Genomic DNA, 22,435 nt, shown 5'->3' on the forward strand with positions numbered 1-22,435 from the left:
TTTCAGTTTGGTGCTGGTGATTTACCCAAGAAGATAGGATTCCTTAGCATCCATCACAAGAGTTGCCAAACAAATGAGATATAATAGCGAGCAGGAGCAGAGATAAGAGAACCAAGATCTAGCCGAGATAAAACCCGAGAGAAATTATTGAGGAGAGAACCGAGGAGGGATCCGAGAGAGATTGCTGAGACGAGAACTGAGATCACCAAGGAGAGATTACCGAGAAGAGGTTGCTGAAAGAAAGCCGAGATGGAATCAAGATCGGAGAGTCTGAATAAGACTAAAGAAAAAAAAAATTTAAAGAGGGATCGATATCCACTCTGATACCATGTTGAAAGAGAGAGAAAGAGAGAAAAAGAGAATATATGAAAACGTATATATTATTGAATGAGTAATACGATAATACAATGGTGTTTATATAGGAGAAGTTACAAGAGTAGGCGAGTGGAGAACAAGTAAACCCTATACATGGTAATTCTATATATGACAATGAGGGGTAGGTGACAACTCTTACAATACTAATTGTACGCATGCGACAACTCATACAATACTGAACAACTTAAAATCCCCAAGTGCCTTATATGTAAAAAAAATCATGGCGTGTCCTTGTCGTGTCCGACACGTGTCCACAGCGTGTCCGACGCATGTCCAGGCCATGTTCGAATATTCAAAAAAATAAAAAATATCTAGACACGTTTTTTGGTGTGTCCGACATATGTCGGGGCATTTCCGACGCGTGTCCATGTCCGACACAGATTCTTTGCCTTTTTAGGCGTGTCCATGCCTCCCAGGTTCCAATCTTAGTTTCAAGGAGTCCAACACAATTAAGATGATTTTCCATCAAGAAGTTTTTAATTTCTCTTTTTCTTGAGGTATTGTTCACCCCTCTCACATTCCAAGCAGCAAAAATTGTTACTTTGTTGGGCTTTGTAGGTCCTCAAAGAACCTATTATAAGCCTTTTTGGATGCAGACTGAGCTGCCTTAGCAATTCTTCTTAGATTCTTTCACAATTACTCTCTCTCCTTGGGAGTGATTCTAGGATTAGGTCTTGACTGACCATTAAGTGTAGTACAATCATTCTCAGAAACAGTGAAGTATGTCAAAGGAGATTTTCCATTTGAAGTTTTAATGGTGATTTGGCCCTCCTTAGATGCAGGGCAAAACAAGACACTGAATTTGTTAAAGGATTGGGATGATGAAGATTTAGAGGACGAGCACTTGTTTGAAATAACATGGACCTGTGGTGGAGGTAAATCATTAGATGTAATCATTGCCCCACTGGCACATATCTTTTGGTGGTGGAATGGGATCCAAGGTTAGATGGTGAGGTTTGAGGAACTGGGAGTAGGGGAATAGGCTGAAAAGGGTTCCACTCACAGGTCATGGATATGCTAAGCACAGCTACAGCACATGTGTCCTCCTGTTGCAAAGAAGTATTGTTAAGCAGGGGTAGGTCCATACCATCAGAAATAGATGTGGCCTTATGGTGGGAGGATGGATTCTCAAGGTTAGCCAGTATGCCCTTAACAATATCAAGAGCAGGGGATTTCTTTTTTTTCCTGAGTCCACTGCCTCAGAGGTTGTCCATTATTTGGTTGTTGAATTTGCACCCAACATTTGGTAGATTTATGGCATTTTAAATCTTGATGACCAAAACAATTGAATATTGTGCAAGACTGTGGTTTCCATTGGTATGTAACACCAATATTGATGGACTTATCCTTACCCACTTTCAATATGACAGGATCACTCAGCTCCTGATATGCTTTTACCTCAATGCAAATCCTAGCATAGGAAAGTCTTTTTTTGGTCTTGGTCATTTTGATCAACAGAGAGTGGTGTGTCAATGGCACTAACAATACTGCTTAGGCCTTTGTTAGTCTAGTATTCCAGTGGAATGTTATGAAATTTAACCCATAAAGGGATGCAATTGTAGGAGTCCTTATTAAGCTGCATGCTGTAATGCCATTGCTTTAGGACAAGAGGTCTGTTAGAGAAGGTCCATGGACCGTCATCTAACACATGCCTGCAATCACTTTCATTTCTAAAATTGAAAATTAAAAACCCTGATGCAATTCCAACTATGTCCACTAGGCCTTTAGAAGTCCATAGATTTTTAGCAATGGTACTGACCAATTTAAAATGAAGATTCTTTTGGAGAAAAAAGCCAATAAAGCAGCTTTTTCATTCCAGAGTGCCTTTAGTTTTAGTACATGGTGGTGGATCCATATAAGTCCTGACATTATTGGTAACAGGCTGAAGAAATTCAAAATGGAGTTTGGAAGGGGCTGCAACATGAGACTAGAGAGGGGGAGTAAGGGTGGTATAGGAAAGGGATGGATGTGATGTGTCAGGAGGTGTGATCAGAGATGGTGGCAGAGAGTCCTGCTGGGTAGGTGGTAAGGCTGGTGAGACATACCAAGCTCCCATGGTGGTTAGGTGTCTCGAGATTTGGGAAAGAAAGGTTGCTCACAATGGGAAGGGGTTGGTCAGAGAGAGCCTTACATGAGGAGGATGCAGCATTTGTGTTAAGTGGTGGAAAATCATGATTCCTTAATCCTACCCTACCAGAGGATCAGGGGAGGGGAAGAGATGATGTGGAACCGTGGGACTGAGTGAGATCATGTGCAGCAGTTTAATGAGAGATTACCTTCAAAAGCTTGTCAATTTCCTTTTGCAGCTCAATAGGATGCTTAAAATCTTTATAGATCTGAATCTGTCTTCAAAGAAGTTTAACCTGGTTCCTTAAGCTCTTGGCCTCTTCAACTTGGTTCACAGCTCTTTTCAGCTCCAACCCATGGTCCACATCTGGTTAGAATTGCTTGAGTCTCCTGTTGAGTAACAAATTATCCCCTTGAAGGACATCAACAAATTGCTTAATAGCAGAGAGTTCACGCGTAAGGACACTTCATTGTTCTCATCCCCAGACTCCTCAGCATTGTCAACGGGGTCATTACAATATAAGGTCAGCTGAGGGTTGAGGTTTGAAAATGTAGGTGCATTGATAAGTGGAAGAGGTATCACAGGATTCTGGCTTGAAACAGCAGGAGGGAGTTGAGGAGCAGATGGTGGGGGAATAGTAGAAGAACAAGGCAGGGGTGCATGGTGAATAGATCGAGAGGAGGCTAGGTGTTAGCGGGAGGATGGATAGGTGGTGGAGGAGGAGGAGGGGGAGGAGCTTGTTTTATCTTTACTCAAAAGATTCAACTGCAAAAATTAGTACAAATTGTTTTATTTTCAAAATAAATAAAATAAATAAATAAATAAATAAAAACATGAATAAAGAACAAGAAATTTTACTAATGGACAAGTATAATACACAACAATGCACACAAGTATTTAGACACTTTACAACGCACCCACACCAAAGCTTTGTATACAAGTTGCACACACCAGGACTTACTCAATCACACTTATTCACAGAATGTCACTAGGTGTTTCTCTACCCAAATCTCCTATTTATACTAGTGCTCACCAACTTACAAAGTTGATTGGATTGGTCTTGAATATAATATTCTACAGCAAAGTTTCTTAGAGGGAGACTTCTAGAAAGAGAGAAGGAGATAATTTGAGGAACTTTCTACTCACAGAGAAGTCAGTGCTAACTTCAAGAAACTAACCAAGAGAAAATAGAGAGATGGTTAGTTTACCTAATGGGAGAATTCAAATGAGTACATGAATGAATGGTAGACAAAATATAAATAACGTTGTATATACAGTAGTCCATTCATCATCTGTAAATTAGAAAGTGCTCTAAAATATTTTCACATGTCACTGATGGTAGGTTATTTACATATGCATTCAGTGCTTGTGAATCAAATATATATATATATATATATATATATATATATATATTTTATGGTACAATCAAATATAAATTATCAAAACAAATTGTACAAATTAATGCATGCGTACATTAATATTAGCAAATCAAATTGTTGTCAAATTATTGAGCTTCTATTTGTTGTTTGAATCTAAAATTTAACTCTTACCATATTTTTGTGATCAGGGTCTGATATGTTTAATATCATCATCAACACTACCGGGATTGAGGCCTCCGCCATGTGAAGGTCAAGGTGAGCAAGTGTGCCCAACAGGCCAATTTTGGCCAATTGGCAACCATTAATATCTCTGTCCTGCTGACCGCTTTGGGGTCTGGTGGAATTCGGGCTTACGTGTTAGCATTTGGGGCAGATCAGTTTGAAGAAACAGACCCTCAAGAAAAAACTAAGACGCGGAACTACTTCAATTGGTACTACTACTTCATGGGGTTACCTACCGTGTTATCAACAATAGTAGTGGTGTATGAAGTTCAACACAATTTTGGACGGGGATGGGGATTTGGAGTCCCTACCATAGCAATGTTATTGTCCGCCATTGCCTTCATTTCCGGATATCCTTTGTATCGAAAACTGGACCTATAGAGAGCCCATATACACGGTTATTACAAGTCTCCTTTGCTGCAATAAGGAAAAGAAGTCTAACCATGGTTTCAGATCCTAGAGGGTTGTATGAGAATGAGGAGCTTGATGCTTCTACGGCTGGCAATCGGAGGCTTCTTCACACTCAACATATGCAGTAAGTCCCTCTGCCGTTCTCTGTTTGTTTTGTGTAGATATTATGAAGTACACTGAGCATATGAGAATATGGGTAGATATTCATGCCAACAGTTGTTAAAACTACAATTGTTTTTACTTAATAGAATCAAAGATAGATATTCACCACAATTTTCTTTTCTTTTCTTCTTCTTCCAATTTTGAAAAACCTTTAGCTGCTGTTTTTTCCTAAAGGATTAAGTAGTTTTCTATAAGTGTTTTTATTTTATTTATTATTATTTTTTTCTGAGGACTTTAAGGACATCACACAATTACAGATAGTAAGCTTTAGCCTTTGGACCTCCCATCAACTTGCATATTAATATCTATTTTGTTTTATGCAAAATTTGAAGTTTTATATATATATCTATATATATATATATATATGTATATATCTCACAGTATTATAGCCACTATTGCATGAATTGAAACACAAAGATAGTATTTTCAATAACGAATGACTTTCTTACTCTTTGGGAAAACTTATAAATTTTGGATCTCTTTTCACTTCAAGGAAATTCTGAAAGGCAATATGAATTTATTTTTAAAATCAACAATTTAAAGTTTATTAATTTTTTAAAATGTAATTTCATATTTAATAAGAACCGACTTATTAATTACATTAGTCAATTACATTTGGCAAAAACATGTTTGTATGTTAGAATTCAGAGTGATGAAGACCACTGTATCTTTTGTCGTCATGATCATTATATGAGAGAGTCCTTATGATTCAGCCATTTCCCTCAATGTAGATAACTGGATGTGTGAGAATGGACTAGTAAGACTACCATTCCAAGCATTCTTGCTTGTTCGAAAAGGAAAATTATGGATTATTTGTGCCTCATATTCATTATTCTAAGCCTTGTACAAGGTCATTTCTTAATTATAAGCATTCTGGTCCTTCATTAGATTATCCCCACTCCACTTCTACTAGAAGAATTAACTTTGAAATCTTATATCAATCACTTCTGTTTTATTCATTGCATTGGTTTATCAGTTTGTAGAATTGTCAGGCCACCTGGTATTTAGTACAATTATATTGTAAAGCTTGGTTCAAATTGTCATTGGTTAAAAATGATTGAATTTTCTTCTCAAAAATAAAAAAATTTATTTGAAGATAAAATTGGTGACTAATAAATGTTAGGTGAGAGTTTAATTTTTGCTCTTGGTGTGATGCAGATTTCTTGATAAGGCTGCCATTGTCCCTGAAGAAGACAACCTTCAATCACCCAACCTGTGGAGGCTAAACACCATCCATGGAGTTGAAGAACTGAAAACGTTTATTCGAATGGGACCGATATGGGCAGCTGGAATCATCCTCAGTGCAGCCTATGCGCAACAAATCACATTCTCAAACAAACAAGCCCTCACCATGGATCATGCCACAATTTCCATCACTGTCTTCTGGCTCATGTCACAGTCTGCCCTTCATGGCATCTCTGAGGCCTTCGTGCTTATTGGATATCTTGAGTTCTTGTATGACCAGGCACCGGATAGCTTGAGGAATACTGCTTTGGGGTTGTTTTCGATAGCCAATGCAGCTGGGGGTGTCACTAGTGCACAAGTTTAGTGCTGGTCCGGGTGGTTCAAATTGGCTTCCCCACGATGACTTGAATAAAGGGAAGTTAGAATACTTTTACTGGTTGATAACATTGCTGCAGCTTGTGAATCTTGTTTATTACATATGCTGCGCAATGTTCCATACCTTCAAGCCATTGAGACGGGCTAGTCTGTGAGGGAAGATAGTGGTGGTCAGGGAAGAGGTTGATTCTGTTCATTTTACTGTTCCCACCTCCTCTCAAATTGGCTTCCCGGGGCTACAATGACTGATTCTGTTCATTTTACTGTTCCCACCTCCTCTCAAGAGACTATTCAAGATGGAGGTTTAGACGAATTGAAGAGTTGAACACACAAGACATTTAAGTCATTTTCAAAAATCTTAATGCCTTTACATTTTGTTATTATTATTTTTTAAAGATGCATATATTTATATTATATTTTTTATTATTATTTTTTAATCATTGATAAAAAAATTTCACATATATCACTCACACACTCATAGTTTACTATGTAAAATGTGAACATAGATATTTGCTAAACCATTCAAAAATATGTTACACCCAACCTAGCTCAGGAGAATTCGGAAGGTATTTGCTAAACCATTCAAAAACATGTTAAATGTGAACATATGTATTTGGGTCGTGCTCTATTCCTTCACAAAAGTCACTCATTTGCCACCATGCACCCACGTGCACTGCAAACCCGTGTTTCTTTCTGCAGCTTTGCCACCATGCACTGCAACTCTCTCTTTCTTCACGCCTCAATCGTCAAATTTGAATACATTCATAGTTCAACATCAATTAAATATCACTCCAACCATGGCCTAATAAATATTTAAACAATAATATTAGATGTTTGGTATAGAAATAGTGTATTGAAAACTTGCGATGGACAACTTTTTCATTCATTTCGGCCGCATTCACATTTATTCTCATTATGACTTTTCTGGTATATATGCTTGTAAAGATTCCACTATTACCAAAAAAAAAAAAATTGATTTCCGAAATAGTAATGTTACAATTGTAATTTTTGTGCCATTCCAATATTACATAGTGCTACAAGGACTCTTGTAAGTATATCAGATTTTTCTAAAATATTTTATGTCATTGATTAATACATTATATTAATATTTTTTTTTATGACTCGCATTCAATTAGGTGCGGTTATTGGTTTTTTTCTAAAACAATTATTACATAGGTTTAATAAGGTAAAAGTGCGAAATACCCTATTGAACTTTCAACAAATGAACAAAATACTCTCTGAACTAAATAAGCGAGCAAGTCACTTGTAGTACTTCCAAAAGTGAGCACTTTGCCGGTATGCCTCCTCCTGTCATCGAAATCCACTTTCCGTCAATATGATTATACACGTGACTGACTCTTTATAATTAATTCCAAAAATACCCTCAAAGATGACCATTATGCCCTCACTCCCCATATAAAGCATTTTGCTTTGTTTTTAACCCAATCAAACCCATTTGCCCAACTGTCTCTCCATTGCTCATCATTGTCTCTTTGCTTTCTCCCCAAGTCCGTTTATATATATATATATATATATATATATATATATATATTGTTATAGTATATATGAACATATTGTTACTTCGTACTATTTTTAAATATTCATATTGATTACGGATTTTTTCCCCCCTAATAATATAGTGTAGTTTGAGAGCTCTGATTCATCAATGAGAATCAATAATATGAAAAGCAACCAAAAATAAATAAATAAAAGACAAACCCATTTGAGGATATTAACATTTAATGGTGAACAAAAAATTAAAAAAAAGTGAACTAAATAAGCCAAAATCTAAATAATAAAAAAAAAAAAATTAATTTTAATGGTGAACAAAAAATTAAAATAAAGTGAACTAAATAAGCCAAAATCTATATAATAATAACAATAAAAAATTTTAATTTTTAAATTCTCTGATTTATTTTCTCCCTTCTTAGACTTGAACCCAAGGTCAAGTGGGTTCAAGCCATAGGTCAAGTGGTTTGAGCCACTTAGACCATAATCTAATTTCACCGAGTCATATTAAAATTTGTCCGAACCATTTAATTTGGATTGCACTCATTCAGCAATTATATTGTAGAGATGCATTTTTGAGTCCAAGAGAGTATTACACAAAGGAGGTTTATCATATCCATGAGTTTGTAGTGCTGCTACTGGTGAAAGTTGTAATACCCCCAAATTTTCACATGTAGGTTGGCCAGTGCCAAATCCGAAAGCCCAAAGGATATCAAAACAATTGAGAAATAAATGAACATAGAATACAAGAAGGAATAAAAACCGAATAAATAATAATGATGAAAGAAAACTAAATTAATAAATATAATAATAATCCCTGATACAAAAATCCGGATGATAAAATAATGAATCTCCAACACACAACTCGGGAATCTGAATATCATGGACCCCTAATAAATCTCTTATTAGAAACAACGCCTAATTTTTTTGAGCAATAAATATATGGACTAAGTTAACTAAGCGAAGATGAACTCATATGTCAACGACTCCGGAAGAATGATGATGACTGATCTTTGATTTGCATGAACAACCTCTGCGCCTGGTACTGACAAGGATCTGAAAAATATAACAACAAAGGTGGGTCAAAACCCACGAACAAGTCATTTTCATTACAAACCAAACAGAGACCCGATGAACTATACAACCCTAGCCAACTCATGCAATATTTACATAGTCGATAAGTATATATATACACACTAAAGTCTCTCACTAGACTAAGACAGACTCAACCGGATAGTGAGTATCTCATACAAAGCGTACATAAGGTGGTCACGAGTCCTCTTTCTACCATGGCATACATATCCATATATCCAGCTACCCATCTCAACCGGCAATATACGCCTCAGTCCTAACCACTGATCACGAGACCTCAAACTCGTATTATATACATATAATAATGATTTATATAACTAGCCATATCCTGATAATGGCACACCAAAAATAAACTACCGTAACCATATCCCGACAATGGTTCGAGAACATATAAAATAATATAGCCATATCTTGACAATGGAATGTTATCCGTATCTTGACTATAGTATGACATAGAACCATATCCTGACGATGGTCCCCAAACAATCCACATATATAGATCAATATAAGATCATAATACAACTATGAACATGATTATAATCATACTATCAAGAACTGCAATTATTACAGTAATTTAACATTTATACATCACAGAAATAAGCTATTGAAGTCCTTTATATAAACCATGACTACCAAAAACCCAGCCAAGAAACATTACGATAATTTATAATTCCAGTAATTAAGATAGTTAAACCATAATCCAATGCTAAACATTTAAATCCTAATATTTAAACAATACAACATATTCAAATTACTATTTAATAATTGAATAAATCTCGTGCTAACATGCATGCTTAAATTTCATGCCATTAAATCCACCTACCTCTGTTCCCAAGTTGTTATAATATGATCGGGACCTTAAATAATCAATTCGGGACTGAACGGAACATGTTCAGGCCAAAATCACGCATCAGCGCTCGAGCACCCCATCACTGGGCTGAGCGTTGTTTTCCAAAAGATGGCGCTCAATCCTTGTAGACAGTGCTCGAGCGCTACTTCGTGGCTAAAATTTGTGCTCGAGCTCATCGCTAAAATTGGAAAAGATTTTAATTCTGGAAGTCATTGGCTCAAGTCAAATGCATCCGGAATAAGTAATTCGGTATTAAAATGACGCTTTATTACATATTAACACAAAAATTGAGAAAGAGTGACCATTAGCTGCTTTATTTCACAATGAAAGAAAATAAGGAAAAAAGTAAATATTAAACAAACAACATCAATATAATAAAACCTAAATAAAAGTAAAATATAGGTTGTTTATTCATCAAATTTAATAACTATATTTTTAGCCTCCTTGGAAGTTCTAGTTTAAACTAAATTAAAGAATATTATTGTTGAAGTTCCTTTCAATATGAAGTAATTGCATTGCAATTACATATTACTAAGGCTGCAATCTGCATCAGAACAAATGGTGTATATTTATCAAATATAAGCACTATAATTTTAGATATTTCTTTATTTTACTCATTCTGAATTGATGGAGAGACAATGAATGAATTAGTTGAGTTTCCCTTTTCATTCAAATGGCAGGTCTTTGAAATCCTAAAAATTAGAAAGTGTTTGCTAGACAGGGAGAAAGGAAAACACAATTAATATACCAACACTACATAGGCAAAAGGTGCCAAATAAAAATAAAAATACCATTTACCTTTCTGAAAGAAAAAATAAAAAAAAAAATCTAAATTCAGAATCAAATGAGCCTTAATTAAACAAACCTGAAGCATTAGTCCATAACCCACTAGATGACTGCTGAGTTTTAGTATCAACTAATTTGGAACCATCAACCCAATTTTGATTATGTGTATTTTTGCCACATTGCAATGCATTTTCATTAATTTTATTATGTTCTCAATTCCAAAAATAATAATAATAATAATATAAATTATGTACTGAATTCATTTTTATTTAAAAATTACTAACTATTGTAGTAAAATTTTATTCAATCACAAAAAAGAAAAAAAGAAAAAAAGGAAGTTTCAATTTATTTATTTATTGCAGTTTTGGGTGGGTTTAGTCCATGGGCTGGGGTGGCTGGATCCAAAATTTATTTATCAAATCTAACAGCTAAAGACTCTGCAATAGGGAAACTAAGACTGATCAGAAAAGTAGCGTTTGAGACCCAGTGGTTCTGGGCTTGTCAATGCCCACTCCTACAGTGTTTGGTGTGGAAGTCCTAACTAACAGTAGTGGTTTTAGAATCTTAGAAATTAGAATAGTATAGAAGCCATAGATAATTTATAAGAATTGATTGGGCCGGTTGATTAGCAATTGGTGGCCGGTTTGTTACTTGTGGAAGATTCGCTAATATGATTGGCCTTGGGTCAGGAGGTTCCTTCTGGAGAGATTATGAGGAAATACCTGTGGCGGTGATGAATTGTAGGTTGCAGCGGCATATTATTAGATTATTTCTCAAGTGATGAAAAAATCACTCACAACAGCCTTAATTCTGGAGCTTTTGCATGTTTTGAAAAATAAAAATTGGACATGGGTATAGGATGGGGATAGAGTGGAATGAATTTTTTTTGGAAGCCTAAAACCAACATTGGAAACTCTATTCACTCCTGCATAGCTATATGTATATATATTTTTCTTTTTTTATTTATTTTATCTTATTATTTTTCCTGTTGTAGTTGTCACCATTTGTTTTTGGGTTAAATGCAAAAAACCCCCCTGAACTATTGGGGTTTTGCAAGAAACCCCCCTGAACTAAAAAAAAACCCCTAAACTATTGTTTTGTTACAATTTACCCCATCAAGTCACCGGAAAAGACAAAAGACAATTTTACCCTTAATGTAAAACGGCATAGTTTTGATCTTTAGCCTATTAAATTGCTGATGTGGCTAAGTGAAATTAGAGCAACCCATCTGAATGCGACAACACAGCAAGAGATAAGTTTCCACATTATAAACAACACGTGGCATAATTTTGTTGGCATCAAACAAAACAAATGAACCTTTACTCTTCCTTCCTTATTCACGATTAACTGTGCAACCAAAAACCAAACTCTCTGCAGCAATTTTTTTTTTGGGTAGAATCTGTACAACATCATTTTCCTTGGGGGAAACCACAACCAACGACGACCACCGTCATCCGCGTAGCCGGAATTACGTCAACACAATTGAGCCTATCCCTTACTGCCTCAAATCAACTTTCTGCCGTTGTCAAGCACCGGGAAGGAACAGAGGCTGATTTGAGCAAAGCTGCCGTTGTGAAGAAGAGGAGAGGAACGGAGGCCGGACCAGTGCTGCGTCGGTTTCGGGAAGGAGCGGTGGGTCAGTTTCTGGAGGGGGAAGCCGTCGTAGTGCTTCGCTACCCCCGCCGACGACCTTTGGTCTCCTCTCTCGACTGGTTTTACTCTAGTGAGCCGGATCGATGACCTCCTACTCCGCCAATGAGCTGTTCTTGAATGATCCGGCCGAGGCGATAGTGTTTTCCATGTGGGAAGGTGTAGTTGTGGGGACGGTGGTGACGGTATCATCGGCGGGGATGGCAAGAATGGTGTAGGAGTTGGTTTGGATTGTGACGCGAATGGGTTCACAATGGCCATGGTGATTATGATGGATATGGATATGGATAGAATCTTACCAACGTCGATGTGTACTCGCCTGATCTATCGCCATCGGACGTGGTACTCGCGGCTCTCTGGTCTTGGCTCTGTCAGTGGATATATATATATATATATATATATATATATATATATATATATATATATATATATATATAGGCATATGTCTTTTGTATCTTTTCTTGCATGAATAATTAAAATTTGTTTTGTGATTGAGGTGTAAATTAGGTATCATTGATGCAAGCATTGCAGGAATCAGTTCACACATTGAGAGCGATTGATATGTATGAGGATGATTTGGGAAATTATTTAAATTTTTTTCTGAAATTGGGTTAGGGTTCTAAGTATTTTGGTTGTGCATTGACGATTGAGAGGTATGAGGTTGGCTATATATAGAGTGTTCTACTACAGGACACTCTGCGCCGACACTGCCGATGAACAGCTGACTCATCGTTGATGCATTTCCTGAGAGATTCGAACTGAAGGTTTGGGGATTTGAGGCCCATATTTCCCTTTTTTCGCTTTCACGATTGTGTAATTTTTCTTCTGTGCTGAACACAATTTTTTATTTTTTTATTTTTTAAATCAGAAAGCATAAGCACACTGTGAAAAGATGAACAGTGTTTATAACCACACATCTGTTTGTATTGACGATGAACAATGTGTATTTTAGCATAAGGGCGTGTTTGGGTGTTTTAAGTGGTTTTGGGTGCAAAGGTCATATAAGGGGCATTAGCGTCTTTTCATGCTCATAAGGGCATCATGGTCATTAAAATTATAGTGTGGCACTTTAACCGTGAGGTCTGACCGGAGCCTCGCCGGATGGGGCAAACTGCAACAAAAATCATAGTTTAGGGGTTAGTGGCAACTTTAGTAGTTTAGGGGGGTTAGTTGCTAATTCCTTAATAGTTCAGAGGGGTTTTTTGCATTTAACCCTTTATTTTTCAAACCTCCATTAATATCAGAACCATTCATACAAGCAAGTCTCTGCAACTTTTCCTTAATCTCTCACTGCGCTCCAACTGCAATAATAATACACACACCAAATATAGCAGCATTGTTTTGGCTTGAATCATCATTTTCAAGACCATGGACATCTTCTCAAATCAGCAGCATTCTGACGACGACCCTCTTGTTGAAACTAAACTTAAACTTGGCTTCTCCTCAATTCCATTTTTATGCAAGAAGCCACATACAATTCAAGAAGCCACAAGAAGAACCCAGAAGCTGCAAGAAGATGCTAGAAGCAACCAGTCACCGCCATGGAAGGTGCCGTACGTGAAGAACCATCCGGTGGAATTCAACCTTGACAGGTTTTACTGAACACTTCTTTACTGCCTATAAATAGATTCTATCATATGAAGATAGTAATATAGAGAAGAGAAGAAAGAGTTGCAGAGAGAAAGAGAGAAAAATTATTCTGTATTTGTTTTTGTTTTTGTTTTTGCTTTTCTTCAACGAATTGAGTTTGGTTCTCTCCTGTGGGTTATAACAAATCACCATAAGTGATTTGTGAGTGATCTCTGCCTCAGAGCGAGGAAAAGGTGAAAAACAGAGCACCCAAGCCACCAACGCAGAAATTAAATCGATCAAAACCATATTTTGATCGCAGAAGAAGGTCCACAAGACCGAGACGAACACGCTGTTGCGAAGAACAGCCCCAGAAGAGGTTTCACGCGCCTGAACGCCCCGCCTGAAAATTTGAGAGTAGATCTCACGCGCAAGACATGCGCTCACGCGTCTTCTCCGGCGAATTTCCCATTCCGGGGAAATTTGTTTTTTTGGCTGTTTCAAGTCATTTTTAGGCCAATTTTGACAGTTCAAAAACCCATTCTTAGCTAAACGGACCGTTTCGGTCGCAACCGCGAAGTCCCTTTTTTCAAATTCAGCTCCGATCTGTTAGAGTCAAGCACCCGAAGTGCTAAAGCAAATCCGATGCCATCCTCCAACAATTTCTTCCAGCCCCAGCTACAGTGTTTGGTGTGGGAGTCCTAGCTAACAGTAGTGATGAACAACATCCTTAATTCAGGAGCTTTTGCATTTTTTGAATTATCATTATTATTTTTTGATGCCTTAGTCTACTGTATCACTTTTCTTTCTTGATACTTGCTCTTGCACTTGATCCAAGTGCAAGAGCAAGTATCAAGAAAGAAAAGTGATACAGTAGACTAAGGCATCAAAAAATAATAATGATAATTCAAAAAATGCAAAAGCTCCTGAATTAAGGATGTTGTTCATCACTACTGTTAGCTAGGACTCCCACACCAAACACTGTAGCTGGGGCTGGAAGAAATTGTTGGAGGATGGCATCGGATTTGCTTTAGCACTTCGGGTGCTTGACTCTAACAGATCGGAGCTGAATTTGAAAAAAGGGACTTCGCGGTTGCGACCGAAACGGTCCGTTTAGCTAAGAATGGGTTTTTGAACTGTCAAAATTGGCCTAAAAATGACTTGAAACAGCCAAAAAAACAAATTTCCCCGGAATGGGAAATTCGCCGGAGAAGACGCGTGAGCGCATGTCTTGCGCGTGAGATCTACTCTCAAATTTTCAGGCGGGGCGTTCAGGCGCGTGAAACCTCTTCTGGGGCTGTTCTTCGCAACAGCGTGTTCGTCTCGGTCTTGTGGACCTTCTTCTGCGATCAAAATATGGTTTTGATCGATTTAATTTCTGCGTTGGTGGCTTGGGTGCTCTGTTTTTCACCTTTTCCTCGCTCTGAGGCAGAGATCACTCACAAATCACTTATGGTGATTTGTTATAACCCACAGGAGAGAAACAAACTCAATTCGTTGAAGAAAAGCAAAAACAAAAACAAAAACAAATACAGAATAATTTTTCTCTCTTTCTCTCTGCAACTCTTTCTTCTCTTCTCTATATTACTACATCTTCATATGATAGAATCTATATATATATATATATATATATATATATATATCTATGTACATATAGAAGTGGAGTCAATGTTAATGCCTCAGAAAATAAGTGAACTGTATGAATGTGGATCAGCCACACATTTTTCTAATTTAGTTGTGTTGTATGAATTCAGGATGAAATTATAGAGGTACCGGAAATTGAGGAAGTCAATGAACAAAATATTGAGGCATTGGAGATCATAGAAGAAATAATTGAAGAGATAATTGAAAAAATTACAGAGACCCAAGAAATCGGCCAAGAAATCATAGAAATAGAGGAAAATGATGGAGTCAGAGAAGAAATTATCCAAGAAATCATAGAAATAGAGGGAAATGATGAAGTCGGAGAAGAAATTAGAGAAAAAGTAGCTCCAAAGAAAAAGGGTGGATTAATCACTATGCCCTTCATTTTTGGTAATCTTGTACATAAGTTTGATAACAATAACATGAAGTTTCTTTCTCCAAATGTTGTTTTTAAAATGATGGTATTGTTTAATTTGTGCAGCAATTGATGCATCGGTGAAGTTTGCAATTCTAGTTCTTAATGTAAATGTGATTAGTCACTTAATCAAGCAGCTTCAGATGCCGTTTACCAAAGCAGTCAACACCGTCAACATTTTTAATATCCTCACAAGCTTGACACCATTGCTCGGGGGCGTTGTGGCAGACGCAGGTGTCGGACGGTTCTGGACCATAATAATTTCCTCCATAATGTACTTAATGGTAAGACACACACTCTCTCTCTATATGTGAATAAAGAAACTAACAGAGTTATGCTTTAATTTGAATGTGTTTTTTATTCTGTAATTTTTAGATATAACTTTGTTCAATTGAAAATAGCAGAGCTCTTGAATTAAAAAAATAGCTCTACTTGGCTCAATGCCGGACAGTTTGAACTGTTGACAAACCGTTATTTGATTTTCCTTAAGCTAATCGCCATAATAATAATTAACATAACAGGAAAAAGAAAAAAAAAAAAAATACATGCATAATTGGGGCATACCCCTAGGCCCGAACATCAGAGGCCAAGCAAGGCCAAAGGGCACAAGTCAAAAACAAAACAAGAAATAGATCCCAAGGATCAAAGACAAAAGTCCAATTGCTCATTTGAAACTAACCTAACAAAACCTAAGACCATAGCCCAGTCAGATGAAAACAAAACGCACTAACTGAACCATAAACCTGAGCTGGAGAATCAACAAACCCGAAAGCATACTATATAATGGTGGTTATGGTGGTGGTGAAGGTGGTTGAGACGCTAAGGTAAAGGTAAAGAAGGGGTTGGAAAGTGATGGTTCAAAGAAGGAGCTGGGAAGGTTCCATTCAGTGGTAATGGTTTCTGCATATGGACATCTACATTTCTTAGCCAAGAACAGCTTCAATCAGATGGCATTGATCACTGAATTCAAAGGCTGTAACGGAGGTAAGGATTTGTTTCGAAAAATTTATGTTGTTCCTTTCCCTCCACACATGGATGATGCCCAAATGAGGAAGTCATTCCAAGAATTAGGGCTTGTGTAAAAAGCCACACTTATTTTATATCCCATTTCTTATAGTTTTAGAGTAAAAGCATTGAGGGAAGAGGTGCTCATGACTCTCCGCTGCATTGAGACACAGTGCACACACATTTGGCTGCGTTGTGAACTATAAAGAGGGTTTATATTGAGTCAATAACTTCTCTCGTATTGTTAAATATTGGCAGAAAGAATGTTTGGGTATATACTTGCTGAACCACGCCAGTTCGTGGTAGTGCATGGAGGGTAGAGGTTGTGAAATGGCTTTGAGGGTATGCTTGAGTGTGTATATCTTTGTGGGTGATGGTGTCCATTGAATGAAATCATTGGAGTTAATGTTTGGGGAAGGTAGGTTTGAGTTGTCACAGAGACAAGGTTAGAGAGATATTATATAAGAGTAGAGAGGATACTTCCATATATTTGTTGATCATCATGTTGAGATTTTATCTCTTATAGTACAGCTGTAGGATTGAATTGAATTATTTACTTCTTGATTTAGGGCAAATTGGAGTCGAGTCCCTGTCTATAAGCAGCAGATTTAGATAATACCTGGTAAAGGGGGCCGCATGGGAGTCAATTGTCAAAGAAGACCATACTTGTAGCTCCATTGTTGATCTTGTGCTCGACTAAATGTTGACCAAGGTGCCTATTTTGTAGCATTCTATCAATGAGTGATTGGAAGTCACTAGTAGTTAGTCTTGAAGTAATTAGGGGTAGCAATGGTACTGACCAATTTAAAATGAAGATTCTTTTGGAGAAAGAAACCAATAAGGCAGCTTTTTCATTCCAGAGTGCCTTCAGTTTTAGTACATGGTGGTGGATCCACATAAGTCCTGCCATTATTGGTAACTGGCTGCAACATGGGACCAGAGAGGGGGAGTAAGGGTGGTATAGGAAAGGGGTTGGTCAGAGAGAGCCTTACATGAGGAGGATGCAGCATTAGTGAAGCATGAACACATTCAGTGTTAAGTGGTGGAAAATCATGATTCCTTGATCCTACCAGAGGATCAGGGGAGGGGAAGAGATGATGTGGTACCATGGGACTGAGTGAGATCATGTGCAGCAGGATAATGAGAATTTAAAGTGTCTTGTAAATGAGTGATTACCTTCAAAAGCTTGTCAATTTCCTTATGCAGTTCAATAGGATGCTTGAAATCTTTATAGATCTGAATCTGTTCTCGTAGAAGTTTAACCTGGTTCCTTAAGCTCTTGGCCTCGTCAGCTCCAACCCATGGTCCACATCTGGTTGGAATTGGTTGAGTCTCCTGTTGAGTAACAAATTATCCCTTGGAAGGACATCAACAAATTTCTCAACAGCAGAGAGTTCCCGCGTGAGGGCATTCATCCTAGCATTAGCGGGAGGATGGATAGGTGGTGGAGGAGGAGGAGGGGGAGGAGCTTGTTTTCTCTTTACTCAAAAGATTCAACTGCAAAAATTAATACAAATTGTTTTATCTTCAAAATAAATAAATAAAAATATCATGACTTTTACCACTGGACAAAGAATAATACACAACAATGCACACAAGTATTTGGACACTTTACAACGCACCCACACCAAAGCTTTGTATACAAGTTGCACACACCAGGACTCACTTAATCACACTTATTCACAGAATGTCACTTGGTGTTTCTCTACCCAAATCTCCTATTTATACTTGGTGCTTAGGAATCAAATATGATTATTTTATTTTATTTTTTTTATGGTACAATCAAATATAAATTATCAAAACAAATTGTACAAATTAATGCATGCGTACATTAATATTAGCGAACCAAATTGTTGTCAAATTATTGAGCTTCTATTTGTTGTTTGAATATAAAATTTAACTCTTACCATATTTTTGTAATCAGGGGACGATATGTATAATATCATCATCAACACTACCGGGATTGAGGCCTCCGCCATGTGAAGGTGACGGTAAGCAAGTGTGCCAACAGGCCAATTTTGGCCAATTGGCAACCGTTTACATCTCTCTCCTACTGACTGCTTTGGGGTCTGGTGGAATTCAGGCTTGCGTGTTACCATTTGGGGCAGATCAGTTTGAAGAAAAGAGTAAGATGGGGAACTTCTTCAATTGGTACTACTTCTTCATGGGGTTACCTACCGTGTTAGCAACAATAGAAGTGGTGTATGCTCAACACAATTTTGGACGGGCATGGGGATTTGGAGTCCCTACCATAGGAGTGTTATTATCCGTCATTGCCTTCATTTCCGGATATCCTTTGTACCGAAAACTAGACCCCGTAGGGAGCCCATATACACGGTTATTAAAAGTCTCCTTTGCTGCAATAAGGAAAAGAAGTCTAACCATGGTCTCAGATCCTAGAGGGTTGTATGAGAATGAGGAGCTTGATGCTTCTATAGCCGGCAATCGGAGGCTTCTTCACACTCAACATATGCAGTAAGTCCCTCTGCCTCTCTCTGTTTGTTTTGTGTTGATGTTATGAACTACACTGAACATATGAGAATATTGGTAGATATTGCATGAATTGAAACACAAAGATAGTATTTTCAATAACGAATGACTTTCTTACTCTTTGGGAAAACTTACAAATTTTGTATCTCTTTTCACTTTAACAAAATTCTGAAAGGCAATATGAAGTTATTTTTAAAATCAACAATTTAAAGTTTATTAATTTTTTAAAATGTAATTTCATATTTAATATGAACTGACTTATTAATAACATTAGTGAATTTCATTTGGCAAAAACATGTGTGTATGTTAGAATTCAGAGTGATGAAAACCGCTGTATCTTTTGTTGTCATGATCGTTATATGAGAGAGTCCATATGATTCAGCCATTTTCCTCTATGTAGATAACTGGATGTGTGAGAATGGACTAGTAGGACTACCATTCCAAGCATTCTTGCTTGTTCGAAAAGGAAAATTATGGATTATTTGTGCCTCATATTCATAATTCTAAGCCTTGTACAAGGTCATTTCATAATTCTAAGCATTCTGGTCCTTCATTAGATTATCCCCACTCCACTTGTACTAGAAGAATTAACTTTGAAATCTTATATCAATCACTTCTGTTTTATTCATTGCATTGGTTTATCAGTTTGTTGAACTGTCAGGCCACCTAGTATTTAGTACATTTATATTGTAAAGCTTGGTTCAATTTGTCATTGGTTAAAAATGATCGAATTTTCTTTCCAAAAACAAAAAAAAAAAAAAAAAAATTTGAAGATAAAATTGATAACTAATAAATGTCAAGTGAGAGTTTAATTTTTGCTCGTGGTGTGATGCAAATTTCTTGATAAGACAGCCATTGTCACTGAAGAAGACAACCTCCAATCACCCAACCTGTGGAGGCTAAACACCATCCATAGAGTTGAAGAACTGAAAACGTTTATTCGAATGGGACCGATATGGGCAGCTGGAATCATCCTGAGTGCAGCCTATGCCCAACAAATCAGATTCTCAATCAAACAAGCCCACACCATGGATAGACACCTGACAAGGTCATTTCAAATTCCTGAAAGCTCCATGACCATCTTCACAGTCACCTCCATGCTTGTCACAGTAATCTTCTATGTCTGTGTGTTCGTCCCTATTATCCGTAGATTCACGGGTGTAGGCCGGGGCATCTCTTTCCTGGTGCGGATGGGTATTGGCTGTTTCATTTTCATACTAGCCACCCTAGTTGCTGGCTTCATTGAAGTGAAGCGTAAACATGCCACAATTCCTGTCACTGTCTTTTGGCTCGTGCCACAGTCCGCCCTACATGGCATCTCTGAGGCCTTCATGCTTATTGGATATCTTGAGTTCTCGTATGACCAGGCACCGGATAGCTTGAGGAATACTGCTTTGGGGTTGTTTTCGATAGCCAATACAGCTGGGGTTTATTCCAGTGCCCTTTTGGTGTCACTAGTGCACAAGTTTAGTGCTGGTCCAGGTGGTTCAAATTGGCTTCCCCATGATGACTTGAATAAAGGGAAGTTAGAATACTTTTACTGGTTGATATCATTGCTGCAGCTTGTGAATCTTGTTTATTACATATGCTGCGCAATGTTCCATACCTTCAAGCCATTGAGACGGGCCAGTCTTTGAGGGAAGATAGTGGTGGTCAGGGAAGAGGTTGATTCTGTTCATTTTACTGTTCCCACTTCCTCTCAAGAGACTATTCAAGATGGAGGCTTACACGAATTGAAGAGTTGAACACACAAGACATCTGAATCATTTTCAAAAATCTTATAAGTACTAACTTAGGTAGAGTTTCCTGAATTTCTTCATTAGAAATATAGATAAATTCATCTTTCACAGCATGCTGATGGTCAAAATTTAAGAACTATGAGGAGAATTACCATTCTATGTTAATTGCATGTTACATGTAAAAAAAATTTAAGGCTAGTGAGTGAGTTAATTTTTAGTTATTAAAAAAATTAAAGGTGCATATATTTATATTATATTTTTTTATTTGTTTTTTTAAAAATTATTGATAAAAATCTCACACACATCACTCACACACTCATTTTACTATGTGAAATGTGAACATAAGTATTTGCTAAATAAATTCAAAAACACGTTACACCCAACCTAGCTCGCGATGTACGTCCCCAGGAGAATCCGGAAGGGGTCATGATCATTCAGAATCTAGGTAGCAACGGCGTGCTCTATACCTTCACAAAAGTCACCCATTTGACTACTGGATCTTCTCTCTCTCTCTCTCTCTCGCAACCAAGGCAAAAATCTTTTCCATGGCACCTCTCACTGGATGAAGCCAACTCAGCCACACTTGCCGTTGTCACTGCCCACTAAGCGCCAACTCAGCAACTGGAGTAAGAAAGTTACATTGTTAAATTTTCTTTTACTATGTACATATACCGTATACACAAGTGATATACAATATTATTTTATTTACTTATATGTGGACCCAATTCACCTTTATCTTTTGTCAAAAGGCTATTGAGATAGTTAATTTTTAGATATTAAAAAAATTAAATGTGCATATATTTATAATATATTTTATTATTATTATTTTTTTTTAATGATTGATAAAAATTTCACACACATCACTCCCCCACTCATAGTTTTCTTTTTTTTTTTTTTCCTTCACACACCTAGCTCGGCATATACATCCTCAGGAAAGGGTCGTGATCATTCAGAATCTAGGCAGCAATGGCATGCTTTATTCCTTCACAAAAGTCACCCATTTGACTGCTACATCTTCTCTTTCTCACAACCAAACCCCCTGTGTTTCTTTCTGCAGCTTTGCCACCATGCACCCACGTGCACTGCAACTCTCTCTCTCTCTCTCTCTCTCTCTCTCTCTCTCTCCCTCCGTGCCTCATTCGTCAAATTTGAATACAACATCAATTATATATCACTCCAACCTTGGCCTAATAAGTATTTAAACAATAATATTAGATGTTTGGTACAGAAATAGTGTATTGAAAACTTGCCACAGACAACTTTTTCATTCATTTCGAACGCATTCACGTTTATTCTCATTATATATATATATGACTTTTCTGGTATATATGCTTGAAAAGATTCTACTATTACAAAAAAAAAAAATGATTTCCGAAATAGTAATGCTACAATTGTAATTTTTGTGCCATTCCAATATTACATAATGCTACAAGGACTCTTGTAAGTATATTAGATTTTTCTAAAATATTTTATGTAATTGATTAATACATTCGTTGTTAAATGAACAAG

General features: G+C 37.0%; 1 protein-coding gene and 1 pseudogene across 1 annotated transcript; both read left to right on the plus strand.

The window, feature by feature from the left end:
* Positions 1–1,383: 1,383 nt before the first annotated feature.
* LOC132296628 (protein NRT1/ PTR FAMILY 3.1-like) lies at positions 1,384–6,166 on the plus strand (annotated as a pseudogene).
* Positions 6,167–13,432: 7,266 nt separating this feature from the next.
* LOC132296629 (protein NRT1/ PTR FAMILY 3.1-like) lies at positions 13,433–21,160 on the plus strand. Its single transcript, XM_059794814.1, has 6 exons — positions 13,433–13,656; positions 14,896–15,088; positions 15,388–15,667; positions 15,759–15,976; positions 18,622–19,170; positions 20,021–21,160. The coding sequence occupies exons 1-6, from the start codon at positions 13,433–13,435 to the stop codon at positions 20,822–20,824; spliced, it is 2,268 nt and encodes a 755-aa protein (XP_059650797.1). The 3' UTR covers positions 20,825–21,160.
* Positions 21,161–22,435: the final 1,275 nt, after the last annotated feature.

This window comes from Cornus florida, unplaced genomic scaffold, assembly GCF_030987335.1.
Source record: "Cornus florida cultivar Cherokee Brave unplaced genomic scaffold, ASM3098733v1 CherokeeBrave_3.0.0_Hap2_Chr02, whole genome shotgun sequence".
NCBI lineage: Eukaryota > Viridiplantae > Streptophyta > Magnoliopsida > Cornales > Cornaceae > Cornus > Cornus florida.